Source organism: Limulus polyphemus, unplaced genomic scaffold, assembly GCF_000517525.1.
Source record: "Limulus polyphemus unplaced genomic scaffold, Limulus_polyphemus-2.1.2 Scaffold504, whole genome shotgun sequence".
Taxonomy (NCBI): domain Eukaryota; kingdom Metazoa; phylum Arthropoda; class Merostomata; order Xiphosura; family Limulidae; genus Limulus; species Limulus polyphemus.
Genome location: NW_013666114.1, coordinates 15,304 through 31,935, shown reverse-complemented (window position 1 = coordinate 31,935; position 16,632 = coordinate 15,304). Strand labels below are relative to the sequence as shown.

The 16,632-nt window shown below is 32.7% G+C and overlaps 1 protein-coding gene across 2 annotated transcripts in view; it reads left to right on the top strand.

Moving 5' to 3' along the window:
* Positions 1–16,632, top strand: part of LOC106458715 — a 106,996-nt gene that overhangs the window by 75,700 nt on the left and 14,664 nt on the right. For both annotated transcript variants that reach the window (XM_022384989.1, XM_022384990.1), the window contains exon 5: positions 1,450–1,549. In XM_022384989.1, coding sequence (XP_022240697.1) covers positions 1,450–1,549 — 100 coding nt within the window. The remainder of the gene's footprint in view (positions 1–1,449; positions 1,550–16,632) is intronic.

Here is a 16,632-nt window from a genome sequence, read left to right as displayed (position 1 = left end):
GAGAAAGAATAAACTAGTTTTAATCAAGAAAGGACTTGTATCGCTGAAGTTTCTCGGAAATTATCAAACAGGCAGATACGTAACACTTATTTCTCGGCCTCATAATTGATGAGGATTGGGTTGAAGTCCACCATCGACCACATTAATTCTTTGACAGCTAATTCTTTTAGTGGTGTAATGAAATATAAAAGCCATGCAATTATTTTAATAAAACGTTTTTGTGTAGTATTTTTCTTGGCATAAGCGCTGAATAATACCAGATAATTCAGGATTTCAATTTAATATGCTTTCCAGTGGTTCTTTTTCGTATTTCAAATCAACTGTAACAACATGATGGTTCTACGTTACTTAGTAATTTATGTTTTTAGTTTTTTGTTATCATTAGATAAAATATTAATATGCGTTTTGTTTTTCGTCATCGTACGGTGAAAGAACATGTCTTTAACATAAAAGTGAAGGCTTAGTTTTCTTCAAGAAATGTATTATATTTTTTATGAAATTCCAAAAAGTGAAAAACAAAAAGCTTTCAACGTTTTCAAACAGAGCAGAGAATGTCTTAAGTGCTTATAAAGACACCCATTCTTATAATGTTTTAGGCTTCATAATGTTGACGCTATAGAAGTTTAACTGACATTTTGAGTTCAGTGCCCGAGTTTGGTTTTAAAGTTGTCAAAAGTGGCAAAAGGCGTAAAGATCAATTAAACTTACTGACAGAAGCGTGTTCTAAATATCTTTGTAGAGTAACGCCCTTAGATAGACAATGTTTGTTGATATTCACTAGATAGTACTATTTTTTTAAAGGTATGGAACACTGTAAAGCAAATGTTTCCATGACGACGATGGTTTTCTTCTTTTTTACAATTTATATTATTTAGTTTTTGAAATTTTTATGGGATAAATATGTGCCACAAGTGAAGAGATAAAATGAAAATAATGGACATTTATGTAGGCTTAAAAATATCCCCCATGATGTATGATATTACAGAACTAGATAATAGATAAGTAAATAAATATTAGAGTTATATTACATATTACATCTTTCTTTCCTTTTCTCAAATAATCTTACTATTTTTCTGAAATTTAATCTAATAAAGGTTATATTTGCAACATTAAAATCTGGAGTGTTTTTAATACGTCAATTTAATGATTAAAGTAAAGCTTTGTGTCTTAAAACAATATGACGGTGAGATAATATATTCGTATCTAAAAAATAAATCATTGCCAGAGCATATAACTATGTTTTAATGAAACGTGTACTCATTTCATCGCATTTGAAAATTACACTTATAAATAAATGATCACACTTCGATCATATATGCGTATATTCATATATATATATTTGCAGGTTTGCAGTTTGTATATGTGATAAGATCAATTATTTTATACATTTGTTGGGTAAAAACATGATGTTCGCAGTAATTTTACGTCAGTTTATGTTTTCTATAACAGAAAACCGTCCAAGTACCTCAGGCATGGCAGTACTCGATAAACTGGTTCTTTGGCGACCTCCCCACGATTACCACCAGGAGGAACTAGTGTCCATTGCTAGGTTAGTGACAGACATTTGTGTATGAAATAATATTATCCCATGAAAATCTTACCTTGCAATATTTCTTTACGTTTTACATTATTTTAATACCCTTAATATTCGTTGTTAACACGCATCTAATACAACGGCATTTGATTTTACACTTTCTGTTAATACAAATATATTTCATATAAAATATGTGATGAATAGCTTTTTTATTGTTGCTAGTCAAAGAGTGCAGAAAATTGAATTGAGCACCTGAATTCAATAACTACTAAACCGGTGAGCACCCTGTTTCTCCTCTTTAATGAAATTATTGCTTTTCGCTAAGCCCATGTTACCCGATAAGAAGGTAAGGTATCTCTCAATACGCATGAATATGCTGTAGATTAAAATAAATCAATCAAAAATGGTCTGCTCTAGGACATAACCTGTAAATGTAAAGATAATAGAGACATTTTGCTCTAGAACATAACCTGTAAATGTAAAGATAATAGAGACATTTTGCTCTAGGACATAACCTGTAAATGTAAAGATAATAGAGACATTTTTTTATGTATTCACCACATTTTATTCTTCTTTTTTTTTAGGTGAATTACGATTAACTTTTTGTTTTAAAACGCAGCGCTAAATAGATACGTTGTAGTCATATTTTGAACTTATTCGAAAGGCATTAGCTTTCAGTGTTAATATTTAAACCTCGAAATGGAATGGAATATGAAATTTTCTGAGATATAGTGTATGTATGAAACACTTATAACGTAATCCTTAAAACACGGAGAATTGGCCTGAAAAGTATGTCTAAAGACAGAAATTGTATTTGTTTAGGATTACAAAATATAAATAAACAGCAGAATGTTATAGCTTATTGGTATTTGTTTCCTATAAACAATCTCTTTAAAACCTAGGTATTCAATTAGAATCTAAAAACATCCAAACAACTATATCGGAAGGGTTTCCAAGGCTACTGATTTAACTTTTTACTTATTGGTTCGGTAAGGCATATCGAAGTTTTATCTCTATGACATGCTACATTCTAAAGCAAATAGAATGTTAAATGTCTATACTGTTTTAATATTTCCGTGCTTTTTAAGTAACTTATTGTCCTTGTTTACTTTGAATTTTCTCCGGTTCTTAGCATTTGAACAATCATCATGGGTTTCTTCACCCTCTTTTTTTTTGAAGAACTTATTGCATCAAAGCATTTAGAATCTTGTGTTACTATTTCACATTTGTTAGCTTTGAATATTTACGGGTTATATACATATTTCCAATACAGGTATTCTTATTGTTTTTTTAAACTTCTGGAAATAGTGTCTGTTTTTCAATAAGATTAAACTCCTCTCAGCTTTAAGATGGGTCGAGTGGTTTGTGTGGCGAATTGTAAAGATTCATTGTTCGCGATTCCGTTGTTCCAAAACAAGCTTTTGCACTTTCTGACCGTGGGTGATATGGAAGAGTGACGGTTAAATCCCACACACAAAAATATCACCAGATTTGACAGTTGATGTTTGTGATTGGAATCCTTTCTTCTAGTTTATCAGTTCAAAATTATGAGCGACTGTACACAGATAACTCTTTGTGTAGTTTTTGCGCCAAAACTGTAAAAGAAACAAATTATCTAAGTTTTATCTTCCCTAGTCCCTTGTGAAGGACCAGATCCATCTTTCTTTTGTGCCATTTCAGCATTATTTTATCTTATCAGGACACGGTGAAGAAGGCTTTATTGAATATTGTAGAGAATAATCTCCTGTTCATGTGATCTAAGAATTAGTTGTAGTAGTAATATTACTATCTGCTGTTTCTAGTTATTTAGTGTAGTATGGTAATACATGACGGAGCTGCTAAATTTCGTCTTTCGCCCGTATTAGACTGGCTTACAACGTTTGTAGATGAATACATATATCGTACTTGAAGATGCAGAATATTCAGTTCTGACTATGCGGTAAACATTGCACAATGGATGTTATCAGTTGTTTTGTTAAAGTAGGATGATGTTGATTACACCTCTTAACTTTTAGCTCGTAGCTCCGTCATCTCTTGACAGACTTAGTGATGAAGTCATCACGGTTGCAGGATTCAAAGTCCATTGACTTAGGTAGCAGGCAACATTATGAATTTCCATCTACCGTCCATTCAAAGTACTACGTAATGCACTGTCTCTGAGCAACACTAAACCTAAAAAAGTTTGTACTACCTGATATTACATGCTCGAATTATCACAAATAGTAAATAAAAATCTTAATCAGAAATAAATAATTTATTAATAAATAATTCAGAAGAATAAAATAGTAGCACTAATGCTATATATTCTTGAATTACATATATAAATATTAGGTTTACAATGTTGAGCAAACGATAATTCCCACACCATATACAGAATTTCCGACTTCCACTTTCAGGGACCTAATCTATTTTCATTTGTTTTTGTCTAAAGATTCTCATAGGAGATGGAGTTCCTAACACCAGTCTAACTCAGTGACAAATGAAAGGTTTCATATTTATTCTCGCCAAAATGTATGATTTTGATGATGAGAAGAAAACATACACTATCTCAAACTACTTTTCTGTAAAATAATTCAATAATGCTACATATTCTTCTTCAAATACGTTAATAATATAGAATTAATATTCTGAATAAAACCATGTACAGAGAGTGTTCTTAACGTATAGCAAATTCAGCGTTCATTATTGGTCTTTAATTCGGTTTTAAAACTATCTCTAACATTAACTTTTTAGCTGCGGCCTAGCGGCTCATAGAATTGCTCTAAGTTTTCGTGTGCTTTTTGTTCTTTTCAAGTACAAACTTTTAGCTTGTAGCTCCGTCATCTCTTGACAGATCTGAGATCTAATTACAGTTTTGTTCTCAGGAGGACAAACCCTTTCGATAGACATATCTGACCACACCTAAGATTAATTTATTCTAATATTACCTAAAAGAATTTCAAGTGCCGCAGCTATTGAGGATGCCCTTTTGTTTTTTCTAAGAATAAGCACGTTTCGGAGACCTGCCGTTACTCCCGATTTAAGTATTAGGTTACCCTTATTTTTAGATGGTAAAATTTGGTATAGAATTTACAGGTGAAGAACATTTGAGGCACTGTTATTATTGAATGATATCTGCTAATAGAAAAAAAAACGTTTATCTGTTAATTTTATTGGATTCCAGTCTAAAAGGTCACATACCTCCACATGATTTAATACAGTGACAAGACCAAACTAATTTTGTTAGAGAAAGAGAGAGAGCATGTTGGTAAGTTTAAAAACAGAAAATTCAAAACTTGGAATTTAACAACAAACTAACAACCTAGCAGTGAATTTAAGAACTAGAAATGTAATCAAACTTGTTGTTCAGAAAGTACATTTGGTAAAACGAAATATGAAGTATAATGATAATGTTATGTTTTTAAACGTTTGAAGATCGTAATGTTTATAAACAAATGTTTTATTGGTGCCTTCTTTTGAACACATAATTTGTTTTCCATAGCTTATAAATGTATTTGAATGCCACTAAAATTCAAGTTGAAATAAAATGCCCTCATCGACATGTCTATGGATACTATATTCTAAAAATGTACTAAATCTAGACGACTGTAAACTGACGGTTGCATCTTTTATTGATCATGTATTACATAAATAAAATAATTCTGACAAAGCGAAAAAAGAAACTCTTATATTTAAGAAGAGAAAGCTTCTCTTAGGTGCAACAAATACAAACTCTTAAAAAATTACTTATTAAGGAATTTATTTTGATAATTTAGAGGCTTTCGGCTAAAAATATATTCATTATTTCTCGCTACTTTTGTTGATGTCAGTTCGTAGGCTTGAGAACGAGATAAGAACAAGCACAAGATATGTCTGAGAAAACAATTTACTGAATCATTTCTTTTCATACAGAAACATTTCTGTGTATACTAGTCTCATTTGACAGGTAAACTACTGATGTATCCAAATATAACTACAGAGAGTTAGCGAAATAAATTATCTTTTCAAAGGAAAAGAGATGAACAACAATTGTATTTTCAAGAGAAGAAAGCTATAAGTTCAAAAGAACTGTTGCAAAATAAACTAAGTTATCATTACAAACATATAGCTCGTGATAATGGATTTATTCTTAGTGTTTCTGTGTAAAAACAATGGTCTTTTTATAACAAAATGTAGGTCATTCTCAGAAGTTGTTGAAAAATATATGCGAATAAAATATAGGAAATTAGCGAAAGGACATTTATTCTTGATAAATAAATATTTTAATGACGTTCATAACCAGTTCTTTTCCTGGAGTTTTGAGTATGTATCAATCCATACTTTATTTCAAGTTCAGAGCGCACCACAGAAATAAGTGTTGGATATTTCATCGTATAGAAAGGATAATGCAAGCTATCTCTTTTACTTCTAAACGCCTCATTAGCGTTCATTTATGATTTTATCTAAATGCACGAAGACTCACTCACTCCGCGTCTTGAAAATTTAATGCTTTGCTATTCCAAATTTATGCTACTCCTTCGTATTTTATTTTCTACTTCTGTTATTGAAAATTAATAACAGTTTTTAGGTCGGTATCGGGTTTAATTCAACACAGAAGCTAGTTGGATTCTAATATTTTGCTTGAATCTATCGTTCTGTGGTTACTACTTTTCCCCAAAGTTTTGTAATTGGTGTTGTATTCTTTAAAATATTATAATAGTTCTTAAGTGGGAAGATACATCTTGGATTTGGCATCCATATTGTAGCACGATTCAATGATGGTTTCGTGATCCAACTATTCAAAAGTTACGAACGGCTTACATATGAGTATTAATCTCCCACTTTCACTGGCCTTCACATTCTACTACAGGAGGCTTTTATGAAATATGCTGAAGTCAACATTATCCATACTTCTTTCGCAAGCTTTTGATAATCCGTGAATTGTTAGTTCTCAAATGACAATTTTCAAGAACTCTTTTGAGTAACCCAAAAACGCACAAGCCCATGGAAGATGTCTATGAGTGGTTTAGTGTAAATTCCTGTTTCTTCTTTTTTCTTGTGGCGAAACTGCCATGTTACGTAGACGTGACGACGCTTAGAGTAATATCTTTTTGAAATTCAGGCCATTAGCTTGATAATATGCACTGTTCAACTGGGAATTTTTTAGACTTTTCTGATGTAAGTCGCAACCAACAACATTTGCTTGGAAAAGCTTACACATCAGACTCCGACCTTGCCTAGGTTTTTGTAGACACTTAAGTAGACATATGTTTCATCCAATGTTACAACACCCTTCCGTTTGTCCATGCCAGATACCACTCATACAACTTCTATTTGGCTAGTTGCTTATTTCTAGTCCTAGATTAGTGTAAATTCTCTTGATTACAGTATCAAAGAAGGTTTCTTCTTTAGATGCAATGGTACATTGTGTTCTTGGATTAATTCTGATCCACCATGTTTTTGGATTAGTTCAAGTTACAAACTATTTAACTTTATATGTACTACCTTTGTGAGCGAATGGCATCCAGCGAGTTATGGAGTAGCCTTGCTTGTTTCTCTGTTCTAATCACAACATCCCTTGCTTTACCAATACAGAAATAGGACAACTTTGTAGCCGAATATTCAATAATGTAACCCTCCCAAAAGTGGTCAGTTTTCAAGTGCCATCTTCACTTGCAAATCACCACATTTCAATTTAACTCAACAAGAAGACCCGGTTATCGATCACTGGAACGATTAACAGCAAATCGATTTGATATGCAGATTGTTAACGTAGATGGTCGAAAACTCTTTGTATACAAGGCTATGGCCTTTAATCATGCGATATAGAAGATTATTAAGAATTGTTTCAGAAGTGAGTCTGAAGGCTTCTAATACTAAAAATCAGGCTTCAATACCCATGGTAGGCAGAGCACAGACAGTATATTTGGCATATTTGCACTTAGCAACAAATGAACAAAAAGTTATTAATAAAATATGACAATACTATCAGTAATATTTTCCACTGCAATAATTTATCCTTTATAGCATTCTTGTGAGTCAAGGGAAAATATAACGTTTTAAATGTGTAAAAATTAATTTAAAAGTAATCAATAGTAGAGTATTTATTTCACATTATCATGTCCCAGCAGAGAGAAAACTGTTTTTCTGTTGTTTCTTCTTCTTCCAAACACGTTTCAATCGACCACCATTTCTTCATTTCTGAGTAGACTGACTTTAAAATTGGTAGGGTTATACTTTAGCCTAATATACCCAAACTACTATATTTTATTTCTTTAAGCCTGTTTAAAGATTTTATGGGGTGGAAACTCAAACATCCCAAAAATGTATATTTTTAACTCCTAAGAGGTCAAACTTACAGGAGTTGAGATTACAATTGTCACAAATACAAATTTTCATGCGTCTACTTACAGTGACATACAAAAAGTTGGATATGCCAATTTTGAGTCTTTCAGAGATCAGAGCTCACAAAAAAGCATAATTTTGGGATATTTGGTCAATTACTCGACCGTATTTTGACTAATGTACATGGGATTTGGTATAAAGATAATTTTCTACAGGTTCCACACATTGACTAACAAAAATGGTGGACGTGCCCTTTCTTACCAACTATAAGGGGTCAAGATGCCACAAAAAGCATAACTTTAGTGTTTTTGATATTTACTCCTCCGTATTCCGGCCAATTTACGTGGGATTTGGTACAAGTATACATTTTTTCAGGTCCAAAACAGAGATATAGAAATTTATGACTTTTTGTCTTTTGCTCAATTTTTCAGCCAGGAAAGCACAATTTGGGAGTTTCGTGAACCATTCATGTGGCAACCTAGTTACGTGGGATTTGATACAAAGATACCCTCTTGCAGGTCCCAAGCAATAATACAGATAGTTTTCAATTTTTTTATGTTTCTGACGATTTTTCTGGTGTCATAAGTGGCTATGTTGGGATTGCGTGGCAGAGACATGTTCCATTCGCCCACAAATGTTGGCCTCTTTAATTAAACTGCTATTATTTAATTCTTATTGATTAATCATTTGTTAATCGTTTGCATTATAAGAAAACCTTTAGTACTTTACAAAAGTAACAAAATATTTGCTATATATTTGCAATGTTAATGCTTACTTAATAAGTTCAGCATTAAATTAATTATATTTTTTAGTATAACTAAGTTTCACAAAAATTAAGAAATTTTTGTATAACAAATTATTTTTAAATCAAACCTATTAAGCATTGCCTAATAATAAGTTTCTAATTGATCATATTCATTGCTAACATTAACCTTTAATCAGAAATAAAATGATCGTTTTTTTAGATTATTTTTCAGAACACAAATTCAAGTTTAATTGTGGTCGTATGATTAGCGAGTCCGAACTGTGAATACGATGGTTCATGGCCCTTACCCCATTGCCACCAAAACGCATTTCGTATTATGAGGCCAAGAGTGTTTTTATTGACACCTTCCAAGAGACTCTTTATCCCTTCTTTTTTCTTCTTCATGTCAGTGGGCAGTGCATTTAGAAGCTGAGAACCTTGAGCATTCTTTGTAATATCTTTGACTGCTTTTAAATTGCAAAGTATGTATTCAGCTATACATGTGACATTGTTGATGATGTTGTTTGTCACAATGTTATTTTATTCCATAACCTTGTCAGCCATACATTTCTCCATCCGTGGTTATTCCAATGGTCTTCATGACAATTGGTGCTGGTATTATGATGTTCCCAACTTTTTAATTCTCTAGGTTATTTAACCATTATACTAAGGCCCAGTATTTGCATTTCTGACACGTTCAGATTCACATTACAATCAGTCTTTTTCACTTTTACATACAGTAAAATAGTAGATAGATTATATTGGAGTGGCTGCTGTAAAACTGAACGTATTTAGTATAGACCTTTTATAACGTTCATTGGTGTGCTTGTCATATGTACTGTTCTTGCTAGCCACTCCAAGCCATCGTGATGGTGCTTTGTCGTCTTGAAGTCAAGCATTTCCATGCTAGAACTTGAACGTCATGGATCTAATTCGGCAGTGGTTATTCCAATGGTCTTTATGACAATAGGAGATGACAATTTATGACCACGACAAGTTAGCATCTTCAAAATTTTATGAAATAGATGCACAAAGCATCATATTTTGGCCTTCATTTTCACTAACACTCTTTAGCATAAATACCAGAGAAGGACCATCGAAGCTTGAACATCTCTTAATTATAAAGTCAAAAAAGACATCATTAAGACATTTTTTGCAACAGCTACTGTGGTATCTTTTCCTGACAGAATCGAAAGCTTACTTATTCACTGCATATTTTGACAGAAATTTTCCTATTTTATTTCTATAGTCTATACTGACAGGAAATAATTCCTCATAAAACTTTTATTTTACCCTTTCTTACTGAATCATTTGAATCATGCCTCTCAAAATTGTGTGACACGTGGAATAGACAACGAGATCACAGACCCCACAGTTCAGGTATAGCCATCTTTGATTTGGAATTCTGGATCAGAAGGAGTACAATCAATCAGCACCACCTGCCGCCAAGTAGATGGATTTGATATCAAAGTTATAACGTCACATGAGAAGTATATTTAGCAATATAATACAATGCGATGAATAAACGAGCACAGCTGTTCCCTTGATGGAGTGTTCCCTGAGAAACACAAAAGTATGTTTTGTTTGGAACACTGATTCATGTAAATAAGACGAAAGAAAGAGAATAACTGAATACATAGTATAATACTATGTGAAATATAATACTTGTGTGAAAGCTGCTCGGTCGTTTCATCTGAGAATTCAGCGGGTTTCTGTTTGTTGTAAAAGTGGAAAATCATTTATATTTTATATCTTGGCGATCCCCCGCAATCAACAGTTTACGAAAGGTTGACCCATAATGTCCTCAGTTGTTCACTGTTGACTGAATGAGTATTGGTGACATTTAATTAATGCAGTAAAACAGCTAATAAAAACTGTTGTTCGTTTGTTTGCAGTTAAGTACAAAGCTACACAATGGCCTGCCTTTGCTGTGCACACCACGGGTATCAAAACCCGGTTTTCAACGCTATAATCCTTTATACTTACAGCTGAGTCACTAGGAGGGTTTCTACTAGTATTGTTTTATTTCATTCCACTATACTGGATAGTAATTTGTACTGTTTTAATTAATCATAATCACCATCAATCAGTTTAATTTTTGTCGACTCTACAAAGATGACATTGTGAAACTTCTTCCACAAACTTTTAGTTCAGTAAACGTCTTTTCTTCATTTGGTTTCGCTTACTATTTTTGCAAGTATTTTGAAATGTTTTGTGTTTTTTGAGAGCAATATTCATTTCTGTTATTCGGATTTATTAAATCAACTTATTCGTGGTTTTAGGTAAACGCGAAGATTTAAGGAATCAATTCAACACAAAGATACGAACCCTATAAGCTGAATGTTTTCGAGAGGTGGGACTTCTTCTCAGGAGAACTGGAAGGTCTACCTTTCGAAAGCGCTCCAGTTAGAAGGTTTAGTATCTTTGTGTTAGATCAGATCACCTTAGTAGTTCGTAAACAAATATTCATGACGTTTACAGTACTTTATGCCCTCTCTTCTTTGATCAGTTGTAAGTTTTGCTTAAAATACTTCTATGTATTGAGGATTAGCTAAACTAATTTAAAGAGAACTAGCTAGATGAGTATTTTTGTTAAAATAAGGATAACTTTACATACTTATTGTTTAAAGGAACTAACACTAGCCTGCTGATATTTTGTAATCATATATATAAAGCACAAAAAATCTGTGTCTGTCTGTTTGTCTATTATCTAGCTACTCCTAGGTCGCTGGGCTAATTTCAACTAAACTTTGTGGGATGATAGTTTGAAACAAGGTACATGTTAATGTGGGAGTTATAACCCCCTCTACCCCATTATTGCTGTTATTGAGCATTTATTATCTTTGACCTAAGTTAACGTTAACTGCATTCATAGATGGCGCCACGTCCTTAAACAAAAAATATTAAAATTTCTATAAAATAACATACATACAGTGTGGGGGATGACACACAAACGTCTTATATTTCTCAGGGAGTGTCCTAGCACTCTCTATGGAGGAATTTAATGAAGAAACAACGACCATTACTATTGCATAATACAAAAACCCAGCTAAAGTTTCTACTCCAACCGCCACAATAAGGCTGATATGAAAAATCGTTTCTTGAGTTATACCCACTTCCTACTTCCTACAAACTGAGCCCGTAAGACACTTCTGTGACCAAAGACCATCCATTAATTACTAACGTGGAAGGACATTAACAGCTGGATGCTGAAAGCGTGTAACAGAAAGCACACCTACCACCACTACTTTTGCCGCGACCTCTTTCTATAAAGTCACCCTGACTATTGCACAGTGTATACCATATTTTAATTTTATACATATTGAGTTTATAAAGCTTATACAAAACTTTTGGTGAGGTAATAATGAATTCTGTATAATAATATGTTATGTTATAAAAATATCATGTAAAAGTTAGGATTTTTGTGTTATTTATCATAGCATCCACCCACACATTTTTTTCAACTCATGATCCGAACAAAGGACGGGTATCTCAGCTTGTTCTAAAGAATTTGAAGGGAATCATTTTTCTACGTCTGTTTATATGTAGGTAGAATAGATATATGTATATTCTCATTGCATATATATATGTATATATATATATACATATTAGTGATAAACATATATATATACATAGTAGTGATAAACATATATATATATATATACATAGTAGTGATAAACATACAAAATATCAACTTAGCAACATAATTTCTGAGTATCCTCCAGTATCATAGCGGTATGTCTGCGGACTTACATCACTTGAAACATCACAGAGCACAGATAGTCCATTGTGCTAGCTTTGTGCTTAACTTCAAACAAACAAACAGACAACATTTCTATTTGTACGAAAGTTATAAGCACCACAAAACTGTGAAGTACGGTTTGTCCTCGTGCATACTTGGATTACGTATATATATATATATATATATATATATTATTCTCTTGTGTGCATAATTTGATAGACACATTCATAGCAAAGAGAAGTATTCCTGTGATGTCATACATTCTGTTTTTCTGAAATGAGTGAAGTCAATACCATTTGGTGAAAATATCGCTTTTACTTTTAACAATTGTAATATAGATATGCTTCTTATCCAAATCACTTAACATTATTGATACTTAATATATCGTTTTTACATAGTGTTTGTTGTTTGAATCTCAGAACCAAATATACTTGATTCATTTCTTTAGTTATTATATTGAATATACGATTAAAACAGCATTTCGTGACTAGTAAGATAAATATATATACTGGACTAAATATATTATTTCACAAATGTATTCTTTGATTAATGTCTATCTCTGTAACCCAGAAAAAAGTTTTCGTAATTATGTTACATCTAAACATAGCCATATAATTCAAAGGCAATAATGCCAAGTACGTCAAAAAGGAATTAATGTTGATAATTAGCTAAATAAAATAGCACTGTTACTCTTACCATTTATGTTCTATCAAAAGACACTATCTGAGCGTTCTGATAAAAAAAACTCTACTTCTATCATATATTGTTTAATAACAAAAAAGCAGTGTCTCTGGAGCTATTATATCAGACGCTGACCATTATGCCACTCCCTGGGGTCTCTAAGGTTATATGCCAGATTTGGTGACAATCAGTTCAGCGGCTCGCCAATTATAAGCTGATACAATGCAGGTGGAAGACATAGGGCCTTGTGGGGATGACATAAGAGGAACCTGAGCCCCTATGCCACTATGCCACTCTAAGAGAACATATCAGGTTCCGCGACAATCGGTCTAGTTATTTGCCAATTATAAGTGGACACACACACATTTTTGTGAAATAATGTTTTAATATATATATATATATGTGTGTGTATATATGCGTATAATTTGACAACACATTTTCTGCTAAAGACTACAGTAAACATATCTCTTAAAGTTAAACACGTATTTTATGTATAACCACAGTTATAGATTGTGTTACCTTATAGAGGATAAGTATATGTTTCTATTGGATTTCATACAAATGTCACATTTGTCTTAAGTCAAATTATAGGATACTTATACCCCATATAGTTGTTTGAAAGATCATTTACTTAATAAAAACACTTATTTTTCTTCTACAGTCTGGCACTGCATACTTTAGTTTCTGAATTATCTTAATATGACAGCTATTGTTGAGTGTTCTTTAAAATTGTACAAAACATGTTTTAGAAATCTTCATGACAACGCAGAAGTGAAAACAAAAAAAAATATTTTTGTTGAGTTATGTGTTTTATTAATGTCTTAATAGCATTACGTACTTTATGAATATTTACAACTCTTTGAAAAGCTGCACAATATATGGATCCTACAATGGGATATATCTGTGCTGTCCATTCCACGGGTATCGAAACCTAGACTTTAGCGTTTTTGGCCTTCAGACTGACTGCTTAGCCATTCAGCTTTCTGAAAAATTTATTTGTTTATTTTACATAATTTTCTTTTTTACTTTACTTGTTTGTTTGTTAAATTCAGCGCGAACCTATTCGAGGGCTATTTCCTCTAGTCGTCCATAATTTAAAAGTGATAGCCTAGAGTGAAGGCAACTAATCGATACCGCCCACCGCCAACACTTATGCTACTCTTTTACCAACGAAAAGTGAGATTGACCGTCACATTATAATTCCCCCAAGGTTGAAACATATTCCGTGACGGGATTTCAGCTCGCGACTCGTACATTACGAGTCGAACAATTTCACCACTAGGTCATGCTAGGCTTCCTTACAGTACTTCAAAAGCATAGTTTATATCAAAATTTACTCACACAAAAACATACTTTCAATTCAGTTCAAACACTAAACGTTCTTCACAAATAAATTACAATTCACTGTATTAGAATTATTATGTTATATAGCGGGGGTTCACAAACTTTCTAAGCCCAATATCATTCCGTATCTGAGGCCCCACCCAATAATTATTTTGATATTGATTTATTAACGGTTTGGTGTATTTACTAAGGCCCCTCTCACAATTTCCTGCGAACCCCAGTTTGGGAACCCCTCCCTGTTCTATAGGATATAGTGTATTGAGTAAATAAACCTGTTTTAAGACAAAAGGCCTGTGGTCATTAACCATTTTCAGGTATTGAATTGTACGTAAACATCGTTCAAATTGATTCCTTTACAAATTCATCATGATGTTTCTGTGTGGTTGTTGTATTTTTATTTTAGGTTAGTTAACATTTATATATATTTTCATTCATCAATACTAAAGTCCACATTTTAATGTTTACTGCTTATAAGGGTAGATTGTCTACAAATATTTTATATTTTACAGTCACTTTGCAAAACAAATCCATGCCATGCGTAAACATTCTTTGTCTGTATCATTATAAAAATGCATTATAATTATTAACGAAGTTCCAATTTCAAGTATAAAAAACGAATTTATTACCTCATTCACTTTACTGTTTCTCTGGAATTACTTTTTCAGAAGACAACGATTATGATAAAATGTTGGATAAACATTAGTTCTACAATGAAACAAAAGAAATCGTCAAGACTGTTGAGAGATTTTAGTAAAGTCACACCGTCTTGCCAAGGCTAATAGAATTTTAATTCTTTTAGATATTCTTCTTTAAAAATAGTTTAAAAAGGGAAGAATATAAATATGTGTTCCTTTTATACACCAAGCATTGGTCAACTTTTCATGAGCTGTAAGTTACACTTATCATTCTTACAAGCTATTAGTGAGTTTCGTATGAAGACCATGAAAGCATTTGACAAGATTCTACATAAAAGTATTGTTTAAAAATGATCTCCATACGGGTGGAATAACCCTTGGATAAAGAGACCGGCTAGATGGGATAAAGTAGGGGGTTGCTATAAATGGAGTTCAGTCAAACCTGATTAATGTCACAAGTGGGATACCACTTTTTGCAGAGTGCTAGAACATTTGCTCTTTTTCAAATTTACATCAATGACATAGATAGTCAATAAATTACTTAAATTTGCTGATGACATTACATTTTTGAATGTTGCTCGCTGTGGGGAATATGCTGCTACTTCACAAAATGATTTAGATCATTTGGTAAGTTAGATGAATAAATGGCAGATGGCTTTTAATCACTAAAAATGTTGATTATCATTTTTTTGAAATATGAGTATAATTTTGATGGGAATAACCTTGACAGTGTTATGAAAGTAAAGGATATTGGTGATCTCGTTGATCAATCTCTTAAGCCATCCAAGCAGTCTGTTGTGGCTAATAGTAGGGCAAATAGGATTTTAGGTTGTATCTACAGAAGTGTTGAATACGAATCTAAAGAGATATAATGCCATTGTATAGGTCGCTGGTTAGGCCACATTTGGAGTACTGTGTTCAGTCTTAAACTCCTTACCTTAGAGAGGACATTGAATTGTTGGAAATGGTTCAAAGAAGTGCTACTAGGATGATACCTGGAATGTAATGGTAGTCATACGAGGACAGATTAAGATCTTGAGGAAAGAAAAATTAGAGGAGATATGATTGAAATGTAAAAAAATTGTCAAGAGAATTGATACTGTCAATGAATGTTCTTTTTTGTAAACTTCATGGTGAGAATAGGAGAGCTAGGGGACACAAGTATAAATTGTGGTAGAACTCATTTTCAGCTAATAGGGTAGTTGGCCTTTCCAATAAGTTGCTTCAGATGTGGTAGAAGTAGTAACTTTAAGAAAATTTAAGGGAGGGTTTGACAAATATTTGAACGATATGGCCTGGCATTGAGTTCATATATATATATATATCAGTGGTGTAGCAAGAGGGGGCAAGGGGCAGTCGCCCCCGGGTGCAGGTGTGAAGGGATGCAAAATTTCCTCTGGCCTATAATGCCTATTAATTAATAATTATGCCCTCCCCTAGGATATAGCGCAACTGCACTACGTTAAGTAAATACGACACAGTGTTACGTTATTTGTGTGTATTACGCTTGCAGTTTTAACTTTTAAAAGCCGCCCATTGAAATACAGTGAGACCGAATTGACGTACAGAAGTAAATTAAGTGTATGTTCAACAAAAAGAAAATACGAGATTGATGTAACATATTAACTGGTGTGAAAGATTGGCAGTA